At 42.6% G+C, this 24,082-nt stretch overlaps 1 protein-coding gene across 1 annotated transcript in view; it reads right to left on the bottom strand.

Moving 5' to 3' along the window:
• Positions 1-4,353: 4,353 nt before the first annotated feature.
• Positions 4,354-24,082, bottom strand: part of LOC138283088 (synaptonemal complex protein 2-like) — a 413,718-nt gene continuing 393,989 nt past the window's right edge. The window contains exon 16 of the mRNA XM_069221232.1: positions 4,354-4,572. Within this exon, the coding sequence (XP_069077333.1) occupies positions 4,354-4,572 (219 nt within the window). The remainder of the gene's footprint in view (positions 4,573-24,082) is intronic.

Below are 24,082 nucleotides of genomic sequence, written 5' to 3'. Positions count from 1 at the left end.
ACCCTGAGTCGACCCCCATGCACCTCCACAGTGACACCTGCAGAGAGGATCCAGAGGCTCCCCTGACCGCGACTGTCTGGTAACAAGGAACCGGACACCTGGACTAAGCACTGCACCCGCAGCCCCCAGGACCGAGTGGAATCACCTTTCAGTGCAGGAGTGACCAGCAGGCAGCCCTATTCCTAGCCCAGTCGGTTGCAGGCCCAAGAAGCCCCCCTATGCCCTGCCTGCATCGCCTAAGTGACCCCTGGGTCCCTCCATTGCTTTCAAGAGCAAACCCGACACCTACTTTGCCTACTGCAGCAGGCCGCCCCTGTGCCGCTCAGGGTGTGTTTTGTGGGCTTGTTTGTGTCCTCCCCCCCTAACGTACTCTACAAAACTCCCCTGGTCTACTCCCTGAGGACGCAGGTACTTACCTGTAAGCTGACTAGGACCAGAGCACCCCTGTTCTTCATTGGCGCCTATGTGTTTTGAGCCCTCCTTTGACCTCTGCACCTGACTGGCCATGTGTTGCTGGTGCTATGTGGCTTTGGGGTTGCCTTGTACCCCCAACGGTGGGCTGCCTATGCCCAGGAGACAGACTGTGTAAGTGCTTTACTTAACTGAGAAACCTAACCAAACTTACCTCCCCCAGCGAACTGTTGATTTTTTTGTACTGTCCACTTTTAAAACAGCTTATTGCAATTTTAACCTAAACTGTGTGTACTACTGTTTTAAATCAAAGTTCTATACTTACCCACAGGAAGTACCTTGCATTTTATTTACTTACCTCAAATCTTGAATCTTTTGGTTCTAAAATAAATTAAGAAAATATATTTTTCTATATAAAAACTATTGGCCTGGAGTTAAGTCTTTGAGTGTGTGTTCCTCATTTATTGCCTCTGTGTGTACAACAAAGGCTTAACTCTACCCTCTGATAAGCCTACTGCTCGACCACACTACCCCAAAATAGAGCATTAGTATTATCTAATTTTGCCACTATCAACCTCTAAGGGGAAACCTTGGACTCTGTGAACGCTATCTCTCACTTTGAGATAGTATATACAGATCCAACTTCCTACAAAGACTATTATAGTTTTTGTGAAATGCATGTTCCTTCATCTAGTACTCAAGTGTTTGGCTAGTGGAAGTGTTTCTGCTCATCTGTTCACACTGGGTGGCATTGGTAACAGTGCTGTCAATCCTCAGTAATATAGAAGGCACTCTGCTTGATGCACCTGATCTCGGCATGCTGCATTAACTGCTGAATATTTTGATTTCTCTGTCTGTCTCTGTCTCTCTTTATCGCCATGTGTCTAACAATCTGTGTCCAGCTGTCAGTGCCTGTTGGTTCCATCAGTCTGCCTCTAGTGCCTCTGTCTCTATTTGTGACTGTCATTCACAATGCGTTTACTTATACAGCTTTATGTGCATCTCTAGCCCCATCTCCATCTCCATCTCTACCTCCAGCTCGGTCTGTTGCTGTCTGTCTGCTTTTGTAGGTCAGACTACCATTTTCTGTGTGCCCATTTCCATGTGACCTTACCTACCTGTCATCAGCTACCTGTTGGTTCTGTCCGCGTCAATCTCTCCATCTCTACCTCTTACCTCTCTCCATCTGCAAGTCCAAGTCTCTGCTTGCATCTCTTTCAGCTATGTCTTTGTCTCATGTTTGTCTGCATAGTCTTTGTATCACCTATCTCACCTAATCACCTTCAATTTTCAATTACAAAACTCATTCTATGTCTACAAAAATGTCTACAATAACTACCATTTATTTGCTTTTTGCACTATTTATATTTCGAAAATATACTTTTTATTTAATTATTCCAGTGTTTCACTTGAAATTAGCAACACATTTAAAATCAAAAATGTATTTTTAAACTTTCAAAATTAACTTCCCAGTTCCTTCTTTGCCATTTCGGAAAATGTAAATTCATTCTTACAAATTTAAACAAAAAAGATTCTCTATATTCTAAAGCATTTATATAACAAAGAAACATTAAACAACCCTGAAAGGCCAGACTATTGGCTTTCCCAGGGCTTATTTGGCTTTGGGTGTGCTTAGGAAATAGAAAGATGATATTTTCCTGGTGGAAGTATATCAGGGGAATACCTCTTGTTAGAGGATTGGTTTGATTTATTGTGCTGTAATACACCATAAAAAAAAATAATAAAAAAAAACAGCAGTTGACAACAATAGCTTTCATACAAGTGATGGCATTTTTAAGGTGTGCTAGATACTGAAGCAGAGGTTCCCACAGAAGAAATATTGACTTTCTTCTGCGCTTCTTCAGCATTAAAGCAATTTACTTAGTGTGTTCCAGAAGATGGGTAGGTGCACAGCCACTCCAAGACCTTTATTATTAATGTGGTGACATTGCGGGCAGGGCCAGGCCTCAGGAGTCTTGGCCTACCTCATCCGTTGATCCATACAACTTCTCGAGCTATACTAAACACTTTAAAATGAAGTTGCATGTGAACATTCAATTCATACCTGCATATCTGTATAAAAATACTAATAGACCAAGATTCGGGGTACTACTGAATTGTAAAACTATACTTTATTAGCAGTGTGTTAAAATGTATTGCGAATCTCTGATCTACAGATAAAAAAGGAGACTGTCTGAATTCCACAGTACTGAATTTTCTCACTTTCAACGCTTTTTTCGCTTCCGCATTTCTCACCTTCCTCCTTCTCTGTAACTTCAAGGCATGGGCTGGAAGTGATCATCTGCTAGTATACAGCATTTAAAAATAAATAAAAAATTCATATTAAGATTTAGAACCTGGGAAGAGGATAACCAGAGTTTAAAAAATAAAATAAAATTGTAATTCCATTGATGTTTACGTATCATGTGTTCGTTCGGAGAACTCTAATCATCAAGGTGAATCGAGAACTTTCCACACTCAATGGGCCTTGAAAGCCCAACATGAAGAGTGGACCTTTGCACTTCTTGGGGACAAAATCTGCTTTGAATAACACTGGTAAACGGATGTTTACTCCTCTATCAACCCAATATTAAACTGGCCTCCAGAAACGTTTTTAGGGAGGTCAGAAATTGTCCGCAAATCTGAATAGAACAAAAAAGCTAGGCGCATCAGCAGGAGCCATTTTACGATCCTTGCATCCAAAAAGCAAACGTACAGCCTCTTTCTGTGTAGCAATCAGGCTTAGTTGGTGATTCATGCAGAGAGTTATAAGCAGAGATTGTAGAGGATCAGACTGAAGGGGTCATTTGCAACAGTGACTTGCTTGCAATATCCAGAGATCACTACTGAATCAGAGGCTGCTGTTTAAAAAAAAAAAAAAAATTATCAACCACAATGAGACAGTTTTTGAAATAAAAAAAACAAACAAAAAAAACACTTATGAGAGCGGAGGTGGGGTGCTCTTTTTAGGTCAAGCGTAGCAGCACGCAAGCACTGCTTTTCTGAGGTGTTGGTATTTATGTGAGCTTTTAACCACACTTGCCTCACACCTATCACATTCACTCATTTTTGGACTTGACTTTCAAAAATCGTTTGATAACACTTCTAAATGCTTTACGTTTGTCCCTCCTTGGGGTGGATTTGTTACCTCCTTGGGGACCGACTGTGTTACATGGATAATTGCACGTTTGCCAATAAGTTTGCAAGCAAACTTTTTTCCTTTTGCGTCTCTCCTTTGCGCCCTTGCTAATCGCTGCTGTGGCGCTTTGAATTGCCTTGCTTATGTCAACTGTTTTACTTTTCATTTTCAATTTATGTGGCAAGAAAAGTCAATTTATGAATTTACCACGCTAATAGCTAACACGAGCAAACGCGAGACCCCTTGCTTTGAAAATGCTTGTTTCACCTTGTGATCTCCTTGATTTACAATTCAGTCATAAAGGGGGAGAAAATGGTGTCAGAAAGCCCACTCTAAAACCGGAAGGGCTTTTCCCCAATGTATAGCCAGTAGCCCTCTGGTGGAGGGGCCTCCATCTAAATGTTTCAGGCAGCAGAGTTGGCTGAGGTTCCACCACTGGAAACAGACAATTTCCCCATATTTAAATGAGGAGGGGAGGCAAGATGATTAGTTATTTGATCATCTACAGATGTTTTTGCAGATGCGCCTCATCCACCTATCACTAAATGAGGACCTAAATATTCACCTAGCTGTTCGAATGGACCAACATTTAGAGTCTTCTGTTGCACTAGGGTAAAAAGGCTCCCAAATAACCATCTAGATTGTGGGTGTTTGAAAGGGAAACAGCGTCCAAGAGACCTATTTTAGCAAGCCCAGGCCACATAAATCAATTTATCCCCGGTCACTAGGAGTTTAATCATTTACTCTGCATGCCTGCAGTGCACTACTACCCCGCGAACCAACACACACCGATAAAAAGCGCACTAATATTGTTTCAAATGCTTCTGATGCTCAGTCTGTTGCACAAACAATACAGTCTCCTTCTTACCTTTTGCCCTACTTCTAGTCCTTGGCTTTTTTCGAGTATAATCAGCAGATTTTGATACGGTTTTCTTGTGCTCTAAAATCCAGCTCTTTTCACTGCCGTTGCTTGCAATGTCATCGTTTGTGTCAGAAAAAAGATGTTCTCGATAGTTACTTGGCTAACACATAAAAAAAGAAAAAAACAGAATGAATGTTTTAAGCTTCGTCAAACACTAATAGTCTTTGAAGTATACAGAACCAGAGCTTGAAATAAACAGTGAGATGCAAAGTAAGGCATCTCTGCATGTGTGACACCTATGTTACATTAGTATAAAGTTGCATAATTCCTGAAATTCATGTTGTGTGAAATGTGGGAAGTTTTCACCATTTTCCAAAATGTCACATTTTTTCTGAATGAGATTCGTTTGTGATGAAAACGTCATAACATTCTCGCTTTGAACTAGTCTCATATTGGCATCAGACATCACTTTGTGTCACACACTATACTAATTCTATAATATGAGAAGAACAAGTTACTTACCTTCGATAACAAATTATGTGGTAGAGACATATTCTAGTTGTGGATTTCTTACCTTAGAATTTCCTCCAGGCATCAGTCTGGATACAGAGATTTTTTCTTTGAGCTGTACCCTTGTGCACCGTTGGATGGAGTCCATCGACTCCGCATTAGTTGCTGGTGTCGTGGTCGCTGGATATGTCGTTGCGGGTCATGTATAGGCACCAGGCCAGCGAGCTACATCAATTTGTTTTCACGACTTTCCATGCCAGAAGCGCGGAGCCATAAAGAACACTGACTGGTGCACCAGAACTAGGGGCTCTGAAAGGGAAGTCCCTTACTTAGAAATCAGTTTGCAGAGCGGGGAGGACAGGTGGGTCAGTAAGGAATCTGCAACTAGAATATGTTTCTACCAGATAATTGGTTACCGAAGGAAAGTAACTTGTTCATCTGATAGAGACTTCTAGTTACAGATTCCTTAACTTAGAATAGATACCCAAGCAATAGCATCCCCGGAGGTGGGCCTGCGAACCAAGATTGCACTAAGAAGTCCTGCAGGACCAAACGGGCAAAGTACCTATCCCTTCAGAACTGACTGTCCAGACAGGAGCGGTTTGTAAATGTTTGAAAGGACGCCCATGCTACTGCCTGGAAGATGTCCAGGAATGAAACTCCCTGTGCTATTGCAGTAGTTGCAGCTGTTCCTATGGCAGAATGAGCATGCAAGCCCTCTAGGAGCTGCTTCTTGCCAATGCGTAGCACATTTTAATGCAGAGAACCACGCATCTAGAGATGGCTCTCTTGTGCACTGCCTGACCTTTCTTTGCACCCACATAACCCAAAGAGTTGAACATCCACCCGGAACTCTTTGATACGATCAAGATACAACGCCAGTGCTCGTTTTGGGTCCAGATGGTGGAGTCTCTCTTCTCCTTCACAAGGATGTGTGTGTGTGTGTGGGGGTGTGTGGGGGCACGTTAAAAGTAGGCCTACATGAAGGGGTGTGACCACTTTAGGCAGAAAAGAAGCCCAAGTACGAAGCACCACCCTGGCAGGGTGAATGGAGATGAAAGGTGGCTTCAAAGAAACAGCCTGCAACTCACTCACTCTGTGGGCAAAGGTGATAGCTATGAGGAAGACTGTTTTCAAAGTAAGCGTGCGAAGTAGACCATTGTGAAGCGGCTCAAAAGGAGCGCACATTAGATAGGTAAGAACTAAGTTCAAGTCCCATTGAGGCATTTTGAACAAGGAAAGAGGAAAGAGGTGGGTAATGCCCTAAAGAAGTCATCCAACAATGACGGATTTAAACAGGGAGGGTAGGTCAGGTAATTGGAGGTGAGCTGAGATGGCAGAAAAGTAACCTGAAATGAAGTTGAATTAAACCTTCTTCATGATTAAAACCGCTTTAGTTTATTCAGGATAAGAGGTACACGAAACACCCCAGCCAACAGACATCTTCTCCGTAGCTCCCTCTTCTCAACTGTCACATCACCCTTAGTTACCGTCATGAGATTCCTGTGACGTACATTCTACATACAGAATGCCACACATCTCCCTCCCTTCATCAACAAAAGAAGAAATGTAACACTAACACCTAAGTAAAATGACAACATATAAACATATAAGAACACATAAAATAAAGAGGCATAAATACTAAACAAAGCCATCTAAAACTTTAGGGCGTTTGATAATTCTTGAAGATTTCCTTGGTATAAAGTGATTGTCAACATTACCATGTTTTCCCTCTACACCATCTCCCTCAGATTTATTTTCTCCACATGCAGTTTTTACTTTGACCACTCTCCCAATATTCCACACTTTGTGATCTTCAGGTCTTACAGCATGTCCCAGAACTTTCTTAACTTTGAGAGGAATAGAAAATTTTGAATGTTCTCTTGAAAGACCAAAGCGAGGATTTTTTACTCTGACAAAATCACCTACTCGAATCACCACTTTCTTCACTGCTCTCCACTTATCAAATCTGATCTTTCTTCCAGAAACTTTCTTAAGTTCTTTCAAACATTTCTGCTTATCATTACATAAAGTTTCAGATTTTGAACCAACTTTGTCATTCACCCACGAGGGACACACCAACGTGTTAGGTTTTCTCCTTCTGAATAACTCAAAAGGTGAAAAGCCCGTAATAGAATGAGGAGTCAACCGATAAATCCTGATCTTACATGACACTTCCTCCTTCCAACATTTATTGTTTGCTAAAGCCATTTGGATAGTTTCCTTTATTACTCTATTTAACCTCTCCACCATACCATTGGTCTCAGGATGGTAAAGAGAAGTTTTCTTATATCTAATGCCCCTTTCACTCAGGAAGCGTTCCATGTCCTGTGAGACCAATTGTACACCATTATCTGTGAGTATAGAGGATGGAAACCTTTCTCTGTCAAAAATATCATTGCGAAAGCCTATCTCATCACATGAGACAAAGAGAGGCACTCTGGATTATGAGATTAAAGGCCGTTGAGTTAGGTCTTAATACTGATAGGGAGTTGGAATTCCTCCTTGTAGAATAATCAAAGAAATGGGTTACCTAGGCATTGATGTTATTGATCATTTAATCAATATTGTTGTCATGTGTTATTCTATGTGTCAATTGAATGTGCTGTATGTTATACATTTGTGTTTTTTGTTTTTTATTCTCTCTGTTGTTAACAGATTTGCATTGTTTCAGTTACTAATCAAAATCTTTCAACGAAGTCGTCGGGGGTTCAATTCATTTCCTGTTTATTTAACGGGGACTATTCGATCGGGCTCCATCACCAAATTAACACACATATTTTATATAAAAATCTTTTTATCTCTAAAAATCTCTATTCTAAACCTGCGATTATTCAATTTGGGTAATTATGCCCCTTGAATTGATATATTAGAGTTGGTGAGGTTATCCATTTAATAGGATGATTCGATTGCTTTCAGTATTTGTAGGGGCATCTTGGATTATCATCTAATTTGAATGCTAGTGTTTATATCAGTCTTGTTCAAGTCGTGAGTTTAAATAAGCAGTCTAGATCATTAACATTGGGGTTTTCTTCTGAGGCATTATCAAGATATTTTGCATTTAGTATTAATGTGAGTCTTTTGTTTAGTTTTATGATGATGCCTTCGTTTTTTGCCGGGTAGTCCGTTTTCTATGTTACTGATTTTGTGTTTATTTGGACTTCCGGGTTCCAGACGCTAGCTGGAATAATCGCGTACTCGCGTTTCCTGTCGGTCTTACAATATCACTCAGCCGAAGACTAGCGTACTCGCCTCTCCGTTTTTCACGTAGCAGCTTTTGTTCCCAAGACGAAACACGTGTTGGCTTGAATTGTACCGGTTTGAATTGTACCATTTTGGAGATATGTTTATACCTATGAGGAGCGAATATGTAAAGCATTAAATGGACTTTTTGAACTTGTATTAAAAGTTGATACTCGAAATTGTAGAATTTTCTATGGACTACAAATTTTTTTTAGGTGTGCCACACCATGTAAGCCTATCTCATCACATGTTTCCTCAGAGGTAGTAATTCTGATTTCAGGCCACCTTGAATACATATCCATTAACACGATTACATATTTATCAGAGCCGGAATGCCTAATCGGACCCAAAATGTCTAATGAAATTTCTTGCCAAGGTTCTTTTGGTAGATCCCTCACTTTCATGTGTTGGATTCTACAAGTTAAAGTCTGGTCAGCCTTGGAACACTCTGCACACTCCCTAACACATCTTTTGATTAACACATCCATACCTGGCCACCAATACATGAGCCTCAACCTTTCTTTCATTTTGGAAATGCCAGGATGGCTCTCATGAGCTATGGAGATTAACTCATCTCTCAACTTCGCTGGCGGAACAAGCCTAGTTCCTCTCAATATGAGATCACCATGAGTTGACAATTCATCTCTGACTCTCCAGAATACGCATAATTGCTGATCATTCTTTTCAGTACCATCCCATCCACTTCTGATTTTTTTAAGAACTTTCTGTAAAACTTCATCACTGATTAACTCCACCCACTCACTCTCCTTAATTATACCATCCCTGATCACACGTACATCAAAATCATCACTACCATACATGGAAACATCTTCAGTTTCCGAAACGTCACTTACTAACCTTGTAGTGAATCCTAGTTTGTTTTAACGGGTTAACAGGAGTTCGCTTAGCCGTAGGCTTGTAAACTCGTGCCCCCGTCACCCAGTGACTTTTAACCTACTTAGCTTGCTCTGGCTTAGTACATTTAATTATTTATTTCCTTTAAAATGGCGGCCTTGTTTATAGTTAGGCCACTTGTTATGGGTTCTATTATCAGTGTCACTGCGCCAAGGCGTCAAGATCAAGCACGAAAGACAAACATACAGTAGGCATTCACACTTAGGGATTTTCCCTCTCTATACTTTCGAGGGATTGTTGATATTAATTGCCGTCCCAAGCACGCCTGTTATCTATTGTTATGAATAACACTTATGTCAGGGGACCTTGTAGATCTGTATAAATACAGCACACTTTTAGACAGATAATCAGAGGGATTCCGACCAGAGGGCAACGCCACCATCGCTGATACCGATGCTGCAGTCATCTTGACACTGACCCAGTCTTCGTGTCCCTGCGGAGTCTGAAATAGAGACCTCATTCCAAGGTAACGAGGGTTGGGGGCTCCTCTCATGGACACGGCTTTGGCAGATTAGGTTTAACGAACCCAGCTCTTCTTTGTTAGGTAGGAGGTTAGACCTACTCTCCTTAGGGTATTAGGGCTTATTCCATCTTTTACATATACATATATTTCTTTCATATATTGCATAATGGTGGGGGTCTTTATAACAATGACTCTCCTCTTCACAATACTGTTGCTTGGTATATTCATTATCTTAATCATTGCAGTTCATGCAACTTATCACAAATTGCAGTTATGTTGAATAAAAACTACTATAACTTTACTGCATCTGTGTTATTGCCTTTGTATGAGACATAATAAATCTGTGAGAAAAGGGTAATTTCCGTTTAACCACGACAACCCTGAGATATTGTACTTTGAGTCCATGCGTAAGCGACTGCTACAAATCACCTTTTACTATTGTGTTTCTGGTGAGGTACTGCTAGTAAGCCGGTAAGGTTTGGACAACAGTTACAAATAGTTGTAGGAAGAGACTTAGGGGGTCATTTTGACCTTGGCGGACGGTAGAGGCCGTCCGCCAAGGTACCGCCGCTGAATGACCGCACCGCGGTCAAAAGACCGCGGCGGCCATTCAGACATTTCCTCTGGGCCGGCGGGCGCTCTCCAAAAGAGCGCCTGCCGGCCCAGAGGAAATGCCCCTGCAACGAGGACGCCGGCTCAGAATTGAGCCGGCGTAGTTGCAGGGGTGCGACGGGTGCAGTTGCACACGTCGCGTATTTCAGTGTCTGCTTAGCAGACACTGAAATACTTTGCGGGGCCCTCTTACGGGGGCCCCTGCAGTGCCCATGCCATGGGCATGGGCACTGCAGGGGCCCCTAGGGGCCCCGCAGCACCCCCTACCGCCATCCTGTTCCTGGCGGGAGACCCGCCAGGAACAGGATGGCGGTAGGGGGTGTCAGAATCCCCATGGCTGCGGAGCGCGCTCCGCAGCCATGGAGGATTCACAAGGGCAGTGGTAAACCGGCGGGAGACCGCCGGTTTACCCTTTCTGGCCGCGGCTGAACCGCCGCGGTCAGAATGCCCTCGGGAGCACCGCCAGCCTGTTGGCGGTGCTCCCGTGGTCGGTGACCCTGGCGGTCACCGGCCGCCAGGGTCAGAATGACCCCCTTAGTCACCTACAAACGAAAGTACTGTCATCCTGAGACCAGCAGTCTTACTCAGAGCAAGAGTCCAAACTACGACATGGCGCCACCAACGATGGTGTTTAGGCACTAATTTATGGATACCCTGACTATCACTGTCTCACAGACAACAGGTACCCTCAGTACCATTATACGGAGACGTCCGTGGTCTTTGGGAGAATCCTCCTCAGCCAAACAGGTAACACCTGATTAGGCTGTAGGTTGTTCGAGCTCGAACTCACAAAAGGAAAAACTTCCCCTATTTTGGTGTTACGTTTCTCTAAAACAAATATGGCCAATACCATAGACATTCCTGCAAATGCTAGAAATGCACTTACACAACATTTAATAGCGCATGGCCTTACGGAAGAGGGCGGGGATGTTATTCTGATTGTAGAAGCGAGTGAAGCCTACCAAACAGAAACATTTTACTGTTGGGTTGCCTTTCCTGAGGCTGACCAATGGACGCACAAATTTCACACATATGACATTGCGGACGTGCCCTTAAGATACGAAGCATACCAGTATCATGAAATATCGCTCACATATCAAGAACACCAGAACTGGTTTGAAGGCGCCCTACCACATGTACTAAGACGGGTGAGGCTAGGTCCTTTAAGTAATGAGGGACCTACATGGCCTATGTTTGCCACATATACACCTCACCCAGGCATCCAGAATATGCCGATCGCAGATTTACGAATATTATATAATGAATTAGTGGCATTTTATAGACGATTGGTTCAGTTCGTGATGCGAACATTGAATACTACCCCAGCGCGTCCAGCACCGCCAGTAGCTGGTGGATATCAATTAGCTACCGGGATTAATCCACAAATAGTGCATACCATTATGGGTAAAGTGCCCACGGAACAGGAAAAAATACCGTTCTGGATTGCCCAGAAAACAAATCAGCTGGAAGCTGTGTTCCCCCATACGGGGCCACAGGACAAACATAGATTGCTCACTATGTGCTTGCCGTTTGGGATGGTTCCCTCGGTGGATGAATGTGCCACATGGGGTACAGTCTTCGCTGCTGTTTATACTACCACACATGGTACCCCTACACTTGCCAATTTACCGGAAGTGTTAAAACAAATACAAAATGAACATGGGGCTGCACCGGCCCTGGATCTGGGGATGAAATTGATGCGTAACTTTGATGCCGTCTCCTCGATAATACTAATAATATTAAAGGGGAAGCGGTGGCCCTGGCAATACGCCAGCGTCTCCGGGAAACTCCAAATATGGAACAAGAGAGACAGCTGCCGAGAATAATATCCGAGACCTATACTAGTATAGGACGGGATCGGTTTGGGAGCCAAACCTAAAAAATTGGAATTACCAAATACCACCCATAAGGAAGGTACGAAGCAGGCACAAGAGGGCTCTAAGAAGCGCTGGGACAAACAAAAAGATTTAAAAGATAGGAGAAACAAAAGAGCTGATTCTCCTCATCCGGAGTACTCCGACAGGAGATATAATCTCAGAAATAGGGATAACATTAGAACTCCAGACAGATATACTGATTCACGTCCTTCTCGTTCCTTTCAGGACGCACCGGATAGACGTAGCGAGAGAGGGGGCCGTCAAGATCGACGTCCGGAATACGTGAAAGAAAAGAAAGACTCGCCACAGTCTACTGTTAAAAAAGAAGAAGACTCCTCAACAAAAGCCACAATTTAAAAAGAAGAAAGTGGCTGCACTGACCATTAAAAATGCCGGTAGTATTGAGAACACTGTTGAGGAACAAGAGGTGGGCAGTGACTCTGTTGGACAGCGCGGCAGAGGTCACGATATGTCGCCAGAGTCTGAAAGATCATCTGGATGCGACAGCAACTAGCGATTACATCGCAGTTGAAACGGCGGATGGCCGCGTTCTCCCACCCGATCGGGTTTTTGATTTAACAATTCAGATAGAGGGAGACGTGGAACGTGTTATTAGTGTAATATTCTGGGATGAACTTACTAGTGATATCCTGTTGGCCGAGAGAGACTGGCCACCTGAACATGTCCGCAAGCTCCCACATGGGGAAGATGTCATTTTGCCTTCTTTCTCCGATCTTGTTCCGGAGGCAGACAAACAAGCCTATGCTGCTGAATGGGCTTTAGCGCAGGCACCTACATTATACCGTAATCATGTAGGATGGGACAAGGACTCTCCTTGTCATGTTATTCCCGTTCGGTCTACACCGCACCCGCAGCCACAATACCCTGTTAAACATGAAGCAAAAGCTCCAGTGACGGAGATACTGTCACAACTTGAATATCAGGGAGTAATTGAGCCCTGTATATCGGCAATGAATAATCCGCTATTTCCCGTTGCGAAACCTGATCATTCATATAGAATAGTGGTTGATTATAGGCACTTGAATAGTCATGCACACACTTATGCTATACAAAATTCACACAGCACAGCGCTAATTAATAATATAGTGCGTAAAAAATACAAAACTACATTGGATATATCTAATGTTTTTTTCTGCCAGAATTTAGCACATTAAAGTAGAGACATAAGTGCATTTTCCTTTGGTTCTCAGAAACGCTTTTGTCGTTTACCCCAAGGTTATAAGAACAGCCCAGGACTGTTTTCGGCCCGTGTCACATTATTCTTGCACGAGCTTGATTCCGAGGCATTATCATATGTGGATGATATCTATCTCACTGATGACACCCTTGACATTCATCTTGCAGGGGTCGATCGGATAATTCTGGGATTTGCTGCCTACGGATATAAATTTAATTTTATGAAAAGCAGGATTGCCTTTCTTAGTGTATTGTTCCTAGGATATGAGCTATCAAACGAGGGGAAGAGCCTGGCCCCGCACTTCCTAGAGAAGTGTGCTCAGCTACAGCCTCCGAGCACGCTTAAGAAATTGCAGTCATTACTGGGTTTCTTTAATTTTGGCAGAACATACATTCCAGATTATGCTGAACGCGTAAAGCCATTATATGACTTAATTCAGCCCAATTATTCTAGCAGGCGATGGACAATTGAACACACACACATCCTAAGGGACATACAACGAGACATGCTGGAAGCTAGACACTTGTACACACGGGACAATAAAACAAATTTGGTCATCAGAATAATAGCTGGTTCCCTAGGATTTACCTATGTCACCTTTAATGAGGGTGACACGGTGCCAATAGCATACAAATCACATTTGTACTCCAATGCAGAGAAACGTTTTGCTCCTACTGAAAAAATTCTGACGGCAGTTCAGATGGCCGTCATAAAGGAGAGACCGCTTGCCCGGGGGAAACGCATTGTTGTTGTCTCCCCGGTTCCGGCCTTAGAGGCTGTCACTAAAGCGAGCGTTCCAAACGCTAAGGCATTGCATCCACGCTGGATTCAATGGGCAACGTCTCTGACCGCCACTGATGTTGATTATGTGTTTGACCCAAGACTTCAGACACAGGAATTTCTCCAGTATGAACAGGAGTACCCCGCTCCCTTACACATATTGCCAATAGACAGTTATGATACAATCATTTATACTGACGGATCGGCACAACCGGCTGTGGGTACTAAACATCAATACTCAGCGGCTTGTGCAGCCGTGTGCGGGGTAATGGAAGACGGAGTTTTCCATCCTCATAATACCTACACTCAGACCTTAGGGGACTGCACAGCCCAGTTGGCCGAGCTTAAGGCTCTTCTTCTAGCGCTCGAACATTCAGGGCCAGGAACACAGACTTTGATTGTCTGTGATTCGTATTATTGCGTCCAGTCATACAATGAATACCTTAATCATTGGAAACTGAACGGGTTTAGAGATTCTAAAGGGAACACCATTAAACACAAAATGCTGTGGGGAAGGGTGGCTGATCTTAAGGATAAGCTGCCATGTGTCCATGTAGCTCATACATTAGGGCACCAACGTGTAGGAATGTTGCCGGTAATACATTGGCTGACGAAGCAGCCAAAGCATCAGTAGCTACGGCTTCTGTGGCTGCAGTGACTCGTTCTCGGACGAGGTTGGATAATGAAATACTGATTGCCGTTAAAGCCTCGGCTGCAGGCAGGACACTTCCGAAAGGATACCCTACGAACTATACCTATCATATCAGTGCCCAGAATGTTGCTTTTGCAACAATTCCTGATGTTGGTGATCGAGTGATCCCAAATGAAGACCAAAGATTGGAACTGATTACAGCTGCACATGAGGGTGTCGCCTCTGCACATGCTGGTATACAGGCCACTATCACCATTCTACAACAACGGTACTGGTGGCCTGGTCTATGCAGACGGACTAAACAGTATGTCCTTTGCTGTGACATTTGTCAGCAGATTAAGGGCTCGAATATCAGAAGCCCTCCGCAGACATCTCTCTTAGTGTCAGACAAACCACTCCATTGTGTGTACCTGGACCATTGTGGTCCTTTGCAACCTGATGGTGCATACAAATACATTTTAGTGGCTGTAGATTCCTGTTCTAGATTCCTGTGGGTATGGCCACAGCGGTCGGCTGACGCCCGGACTGTTATAAAAGATTTGCTGACCTTTATCGGTACATATGCGGTTGCAGCATTCCATTCGGACCAGGGCCCTGCATTTGCCTCTGAGGCTTTCAGGGACACCATGAGGACGATGGGTGTTGAACTCCATTACTCCTCACCATACCATCCCGAGGGAAATTCGGTCGTGGAGAGGCGGAATCGTGATCTAAAGCAGTCCTTAACAGATCGAGTATTAGGTTCAGGCCGCAGTTGGTTACATCCCCTATATGGGGTCCAGAGAGCACTGAATAATCTGCCAAGACGGTCCTTGGGGGGAAAGTCTCCATATGAGGTTCTCTTTGTGACAACTATGTATGTTCCCGATCTTGATGCCCCTGGTATGCTGGCAGCAGAAACACCATTTGACATAAAAGAACGTCTCGCTGTTTTACAGGAGCTTCAACAATTCCGTAATGATAAATCATCTGCAAGCGCTGCCACCTTGGGAATAAGGAATTTGGCGAAAACTTCGACTGGCTGGATTCCTAACGTTGGGGATCTGGTTTGTGAGAAGATCGCTGTGAAAAAAGAGTTTGGTCCAGCATACAGAGCACCTGTACCGGTCTTGGGGATAAAAGGCACCAGGACTGTCATCCTTCTGCCATTGTCTGGTTCCAAATCAAACAGATTCATCTCCATTGATGACATCAAATTACACCATGTGGCCGATTCTTCACAGTAGACCAGGAGGTCCCTTGGGTGGTTCCCGATCCCCTTTCACTACCCAACAGGACATCCCTCTACATAGTAGGATGACCATCGCTGCTACTGACTATGCAACTATGTCAGCTGCTGTTCCAGACACTTCCTCGACCATGGGGAGGGCGGAAAATGAACTTTTGTTGGTTCCTGTAACAACTTCGGAGAACACACCGCTACAGGATTTGGCTGTATTTTACACGAACACTTCCACGACTGGTAACGTCATCTATCATGAACCTCCACGAACGGTGGATGGGAATTCGATGAGTCCTGTGTTTGCGGAGACTTCCTCTGGCTATTTTGTGGACATTGATGATTTTTCTTCAGATTCATCCTCAACTGAGACTGACAAACTTTCCAGAGGTAGCAAGTTCTATCGATGGCTTAAAAAGAACTCTTTGATATATCCATGGAACTATCTCTGGTTCTGTTTGACATTTATTGCATTGTTTTTATGGATTGGTTTTGTGACTGTTCTCTTTTGACTAATTAATGGTCACTATATTGCTGATCGCTCCTCAGTGGAGCCTGTTGATGTAATTTTAACACCACATCATTCATCACATAAGGTCCGACGTAATTTGTCCCCTGTCAATATTACAGCTATTCCAATTTCTGATGGGATTGTTTGGGACAAAGTTCAGTTCGATATATACGGGCCTACGAAGATAATTCAAATACCATACGTGTTCAAAATTTCTATGTCTGATGTTATTACACCTAATGTTGTCTCTGATGATTGGGATGTCCAAACAGTTGATTCCATGCTAACTGAAATGAAGGACTACTCCGCTTTTGGAAGTGATGACGTATATGATTTTACAATGAATAATGGTGAAATGTTCTGCTATAATAATTAGGGACATCACTACCTGCACCGTGCAACTAGATATAGGCCTCTTTTTAACTACACCCAATGGGAACATTGTTCAACACCACGGGTGGGGAGTCCAAAGTATTACAGTGACAAATTCACATACTTTTCTGGGCATGATACAAAGAAAGCTGAATCTTATTATTTTAAATTACCAATGACACACATTAGAAAACTATTGCTAACAGATACAAAACTGATTTATTCAGATCCCTTTGTTTCACAACTTTCGATTGAGGGTTATGAATATTGGAAGAACACTATCGATTTGAAGAGTGTATGGGGGACGCAAGATTGGCAGACACAGGGTAGGGAGGCTTTGTTTCGAGCTTGCTTAATTCCTGTGCAAATGATTTTTTTGATTGACACTGTTGAGCAGACATCATGTCTGGGATTAGCAAAAATTAAGGATCTCAACACGCCCAGTATTCCTACACCGACAAAATTTAAAGATTGGCAACACTTTCTAAATGTTTCTGAGGAAAGGCTAGATGCATTGGTTAAGGCTGGTGACTATAATTCTTCACTTTCCAGTCCTGGGGGATGGTTGGTATGGCCCACCGATACTGATGAGTGTCAAAGGCGTTTTTTGAACTCTTCAGGGGTTTTTTCCATTCATAGACCAGACCCTCGCTTTTTGTCAGGTCAGCATGCTGGTATAATTACAACATATAGTGTGGGCAATCTGTGCCAACAATGGGTACAAACGAACACCTTAACAGCTGTGAAACAACACCTGAATACTCTTTCTGACAGTATAGACCTACAAGATTTCCTATTAGGTCCTAGAAAACAACGCTCGAAACGGTTTTTATATGCCATGTATAATGAAATTTGGAAACTTTCTCAAATTGAGGCTGCTGCACGTTTACGGCAACTTGATAAAGAGAATTTGGAAAAAACATTGGCTGTTGTCGACAATGGCATGAACACGCTATCCAACAGGATTTATTCCCTGTCGAATATAGTGTCATCTGCTATTGATATCACTCAGACTGATTTGTCTCGGTTATATCATGGGCAAACACAGCTGCGTTCCATCATGCAGCTGAGTTGGGCATTACAGACGCTAAGAAGTGGCCACATTCCATGGAAATACATTATTGGGAGTGAACTATTCCCTGCTTTAAATTTTTCCAGGGAACAAGAGACAATGGCTAAAAGGGAGGCTCGTTTCACCTTGCTTCAAGTTGAAAAATTAGATAAGTTGCCCTTCACGGTAGCAGAGAGTCCTTCAACTATCTGGCTCTTACACGGCATTATTAATTTACCTTTTTCAACGTTTCGTTTCTCAAGCTGCCTGAAACATCTTGCAGTGGGACGATATGAACGGCTAGGAGATAGCTTTATTTACGGAAGAGTGGGTGTTGCCCTTTGAGTACCGATGTCTGAACGGCGAACAGGAGGTCTTTCTTAGCGGAAGTGAATGTGAGACTACTGTTCGTCATTCCATGTATGCAAACAGGTGTCTCTTCACGGTCTTTGCAATGCGGGGTCGCAAATTTGGCCTGTTTTCTGAAGGGTACTCCCGTCCCCTTGATTCGTTCAGTGTTTCATGTACTTTCTAATGGGAGTTATGTTCTTCTGAGCGATGACAGCTGTTGCGGCTTGCGACCTGGAATTGCCTACGCAATCTCAGTCACGAAGGTCGTTACGTGTTGTGGCCATGTTTTGTTTCCCCCCACATGAGAGATACAAGTATCTGAAATGTGGCCCCACATTGATACTATTAATGTGAACTATGACAAGTTGAGTAGACTGAAGGCGCTATTGTTTCAAAAACAGGTCCCCTTGACATCCGCAAAAGAGACTTATGCTCTCCAGGTTGCGAGATCATCAGCCGAGATACAATCCCTTTTAAATACCGATTTCCCCAAACACTTTGGAGAGTTGGTGTCCAGAATATTCAATGCTTCAAGCACAACTGGGATTGTTCATTTCTTTAAGGCTGTCGGGTCTGGTTTCGTGTCCATCTTCCAGACTGTCTTCGGAGTCATCCCATCAGCCATCCATTCTCTCTTTTCCAGTGTGTTTGGTGGCTTTCCAATTATTTTGGCTTTAATTGGCGGACTACTACTGCTATTTTTTCTGATTCACGTGGTTGTTTTTTTCCAGCGACACAGAGCAATGGAGCCGCTCCCGTCAACACCGCTGTGCCGTGAACGCATGGTTCGAATCTTCGGTACACCTTTGCTGGTGGAACTGGAACTTGACTGGTCATTGTCATTCCGGCCTTTACTGTGGTGCGTACAACCGGTGTTCCGCTGCATATGGTGTCTCTTTGAACATCTGCCTATGGTCTGTCTTGCTGTTGCACCGACATCTCCTGTGGACCACGAACTGCTGATGTCCCCGATGAGGGTTCATACACGGTCATGCCCCTTGAGACTGAGGTTGCTCCGCGAGGCCACCTATGAGCCTTCTGTTATACGATCTAACATGGATGAGGACACTGCAGCGAGTGTCGATACACCGATGACTATGGCTCACTTCTGCTCTGTGGATCCGTTTGTCCGTCCAGCTCTCAATTTCACTTCAGACGATGTTGACTCATTTTTAAGATCCTTGAATGGTGACTTCGATGACATTCTTCAAGATCCTGCATATAGCACATAATTTGATGAATTCGCTTGCCAGTTCCCGATTCTAATAAATTAGCAATTATACTAAAAGTTTGCTATACTTGTCATGGTTGATATTAAAGTCTCTGAAATGTTTTTTAAACGAATTTTATAACACAGCATTTATTTTATGATTAAGTTTTTTGGCTTTTTAGTTCAGTAGCAGCTTTTTAGCGATTGGGTTTCTTTACCTTCATCATACCTGTTACGGCAATGGGGAGGGTGTAGTGAATCCTAGTTTGTTTTAATGGGTTAACAGGAGTTCGCTTAGCCGTAGGCTTGTAAACTCGTGCCCCCGTCACCCAGTGACTTTTAACCTACTTAGCTTGCTCTGGCTTAGTCCATTTAATTATTTATTTCCTTTAAAATGGCTGCCTTGTTTATAGTTAGGCCACTTGTTATGGGTTCTATTATCAGTGTCACTGCGCCAAGGCGTCAAGATCAAGCACGAAAGACAAACATACAGTAGGCATTCACACTTAAGGATTTTCCCTCTCTATACTTTCGAGGGATTGTTGATATTAATTGCCGTCCCAAGCATGCCTGTTATCTATTGTTATGAATAACACTTATGTCAGGGGACCTTGTAGATCTGTATAAATACAACACACTTTTAGACAGATAATCAGAGGGATTCCGACCAGAGGGCATCGCCACCATCGCTGATACCGATGCTGCAGTCATCTTGACACTGACCCAGTCTTCGTGTCCCTGCGGAGTCTGAAATAGAGACCTCATTCCAAGGTAACGAGGGTTGGGGGCTCCTCTCATGGACACGGCTTTGGCAGATTAGGTTTAACGAACCCAACTCTTCTTTTTTAGGTAGGAGGTTAGACCTACTCTCCTTAGGGTATTAGGGCTTATTCCATCTTTTACATATACATATATTTCTTTCATATATTGCATAATGGTGGGGGTCTTTATAACAATGACTCTCCTCTTCACAATACTGTTGCTTGGTATATTCATTATCTTAATCATTGCAGTTCATGCAACTTATCACAAATTGCAGTTATGTTGAATAAAAACTATTATAACTTTACTGCATCTGTGTTATTGCCTCTGTTTGTATGAGACATAATAAATCTGTGAGAAAAGGGTAATTTCCGTTTAACCACGACAACCCTGAGATATTGTACTTTGAGTCCATGCGTAAGTGACTGCTACAAATCACCTTTTACTATTGTGTTTCTGGTGAGGTACTGCTAGTAAGCTGGTAAGGTTTGGACAACAGTTACAAATAGTTGTAGGAAGAGACTTAGTCACCTACAAACGAAAGTACTGTCATCCTGAGACCAGCAGTCTTGCTCAGAGCAAGAGTCCAAACTACGACAACCTTGGACAACAATCTGCAAGGTTGTTTTCAACCCCGGGAATGTACTGAACACCAAACGTGAATTCCTGCAAAGCTACTACCCACTTGCTGATTCTACCAGATACAGCATCCAAACCCTTTTTTTCAAAGATCTCTTTTAATGGTTTATGGTCCGTTCTTACCAAAAATTTGCTACCCCATACAAACTTTCTTAGCTTATTCACCGCCCAGAACACAGCTAACGCTTCCTTTTCAATAACAGAATAGTTTAATTCTGCTCCCTTCAAAGACCTCGATAAAAAGAGTATTGTTCTCTCAACTCCATTATGCGTTTGTATTAAACAGCCCCAAGGCCCTTGGCAATAGCATCAGACATTATCACTGTATCATGCCCAGGTTCAAAGCTACGTAAACTAGAGGCAAATTTCAAACTTTGTTTCATTAAAACAAACTCCTTTTCACACTCATTACTCCATTTAAAGGTGACACCCCTCCTCACTAATTCCCTCATACATATAGTTTTGTTAGCAATAAGATCTACGAATTTACTGTAAAACTCTGGCATGCCAAGAAATTTTATCACCTCGTCTTTTGAGGATGGACTGGAGAAATTAACAATTGTGTCTACCAACTCTTTCTTGGGTTCAATACCCTTTGAAGAAATTTTGTGTCGAAGATAGTCAATTTCATGAAGATTAAATTTACATTTTTCTGCTTTTAAGGTCAGACCACTCTCTTCCAGTTTCTGAAGGACTCTGCGTAGTCTCATTACGTTCTTTTCCATCCCTACCATATACTAGAATATCATCTTGATATATCTTGATTCCTTGCAGTCCTTCTAGTAGTCTTTCCATGGCACGTTGAACTACAACTGCGGCTGAAGCCAGGCCAAACGGCATACGGATAAACTTGTAGATACCAAAAGGAGTGAGGAATGCTGTTAAATTTTGAGAGTCTTTATGTAAAGTAATTTGGTGGTAGGCAGAAGTTTAATCTATAGAAGAGAAGCACTTTGCATTTCCTAATAAAGATAGCATTTCATTAATGATGGGCAAAAGGGTAATGATCCACTACTATACATTTGTTTAATTCTCTCAAGTCAATGCATAGCCTTGGTTCACCATTAGCCTTTACAGCCATAACTACTGGGGCCAACCATTCAGTGGCTTCCACTTCTTCGATAATGCCGTTCTGTTTTAGCTTATCTAATTCTGCCCTAATTTTTTCCTTGACCATTAAAGGTACACCTCTTACTTTACTGACCACAGGTGTGACATCTTTCTTCATCTTAATTTTATGCACATAACCTTTCATACATCCAAGTTTGTTTTGAAAAAGATCTGGAAATTCTTGCTCATTTGATGGTCTCAGATTGTTAATAGTGATGTCACCACACTCTTCATCTTTCACAGTATCAATACACTCATCATTTTCCAATATTACGGATGGACATTCATTAGGGTCAAGATACACTCTTAAATATCTCTGGTGAAACCAGCTAATGAGGGAATCTCCTCTCATAGAAACATAGACTTTCCCAGCTGTAAACCTATTTTTGAATTGAATTGAGCCAACAAAGTAACCTAATAACTTAATTGGTTTTCCACCATATCCTTTGGGTGAAATGTCTGGTTTGAAAAGTTTTACCGATGTTCTAAGGTGTTTTTCAAATAAAACCCTAGGAATAAGTGTAATCTTTGCTCCAGAGTCAATCATCATGTGAATATGTACTCCCTCAACTTGTACTATTTCTATTGGGCCACTGATATCATTTTTACCTGTAAAACAAATTCTTCTGAAAAATCATCATCCTCTAAAGTTATTTCCTGAACCCTTTTTTAGGGTTGAGCCTGCGTTGCATGCGCTCGCGCATGCGTATCGCAGCGAGATGCTTTAGTGTTTAGAAAAGGGCTCGGAGCCCTGTCAACGTCACGTCAGTGTTTTTTATTGGTTCGTGGGCTTGCCTAATAAAATCTGCTTGCTTCCATTAGTCGAAGGCACGCATACTTCATGCCTTTTCCGGTGGCTAGCCCTCCTCCAGCGCAGCGACCAAGTACAGAAAACATGCGAGGCTCGCCGTTTTCCATAGGGCTCGTGGACTTCTTTTTCTCTCATTTACAAGCTCGATCTCGCTTGGCAGAAGTCGAGCGCTTTACATAATTAATTTCACTTTTTCGGGTTATCTACAAAATGCACTTTTGCCCGATAGGTGAAAAGTCGGGTTAGGAGTTTACAACGCGATCAGCTCTAACATGACCAAACGCGAGACCCGTTGCATTGTAAATGCTTGTTTTTAATGTCTGCACTCCTGCAGCAAGAATTAACATGCCCTTTCTTGCCACACTTCTTACAAGAGGCTTTCCATCCAACACAGCCTTTGATGTTAGCATAATGACCAATCTCTCCACACCTATAACACCTTCCTTGGAAGTTTTCCTTCTCCTTATTGACTTTTGAATTCTCCTTCACCATTTTCTGAGGATTCACTCTCTCTTGTGGGCTCTTCCTTTGACTAACAAAGTGTACATCACACTCTCTTTCAGTAAAATTGTCCTCTTAATTTCTTCCACACAGGCGGAACTATGTTCATGCATTTTAGCAATTACAATTACTTCACTAAGAGAAGGGTTATCTTTGTTCCAAAAGGATTCTCTTGCTTTCTTAATGCTACAGCCCAACATGAACTGGTCTCTTAACCTTTCTTCTTTATTACCTCCAAAACTACATGATGAGGCTAATTTCCTTAGAACTGTGATGTACTCCTCAACAGATTCACCTGGGTGTTGAACCCTTTTCCCCAAAGTGATACCTCTCTAAAACTGTGGAAACTTTAGGTAAGCAATGCAAATCAAGTTTCTTGATACAAATCTCAAAACCATTGAGCTCACCTGCATCTTCAACAGAAAGTTTAGGAAGATTCTCGAAAACCTCCTGACCTTCAGCCCCTAGGCAGAGTAATAAAAGTGACATTTTGCGTTCGGCACTCAACGAAGTGCCACAAACCCTTGCATAATGTGCAAATACAAATTTCCATTTCTTCCACGGAATCTGTGGTTCACCAGGAGAAGGTAAGAAAAATGGGGGACATGTCACGTTCTGCATACTGAATGGTAATAGTAAATAAAATATTCATATCTCCTTTTAAATTACTAATACTTGTAAAACTCTAATACTTTACTAAATATCACGCCCTTAATTATTGGATCTGTAGATAATGTTTTACCCCTTGTGAGACATAAATCTACTCAAAACAATACAGTATTTTAAAACTAAAGAGTTTCCTCCTTCATCACAAATGGCTTCTATAAATTATAGGTTAGTAAGTGATTGGAGAACTCAAAGCCTTCAAAGTTCAAGAGACTTC

This window comes from Pleurodeles waltl, chromosome 2_2, assembly GCF_031143425.1.
Source record: "Pleurodeles waltl isolate 20211129_DDA chromosome 2_2, aPleWal1.hap1.20221129, whole genome shotgun sequence".
Taxonomy (NCBI): domain Eukaryota; kingdom Metazoa; phylum Chordata; class Amphibia; order Caudata; family Salamandridae; genus Pleurodeles; species Pleurodeles waltl.
The sequence above is the reverse complement of the archived record's forward strand: the minus strand, read 5'-3'. Positions and strand labels throughout refer to the sequence as shown.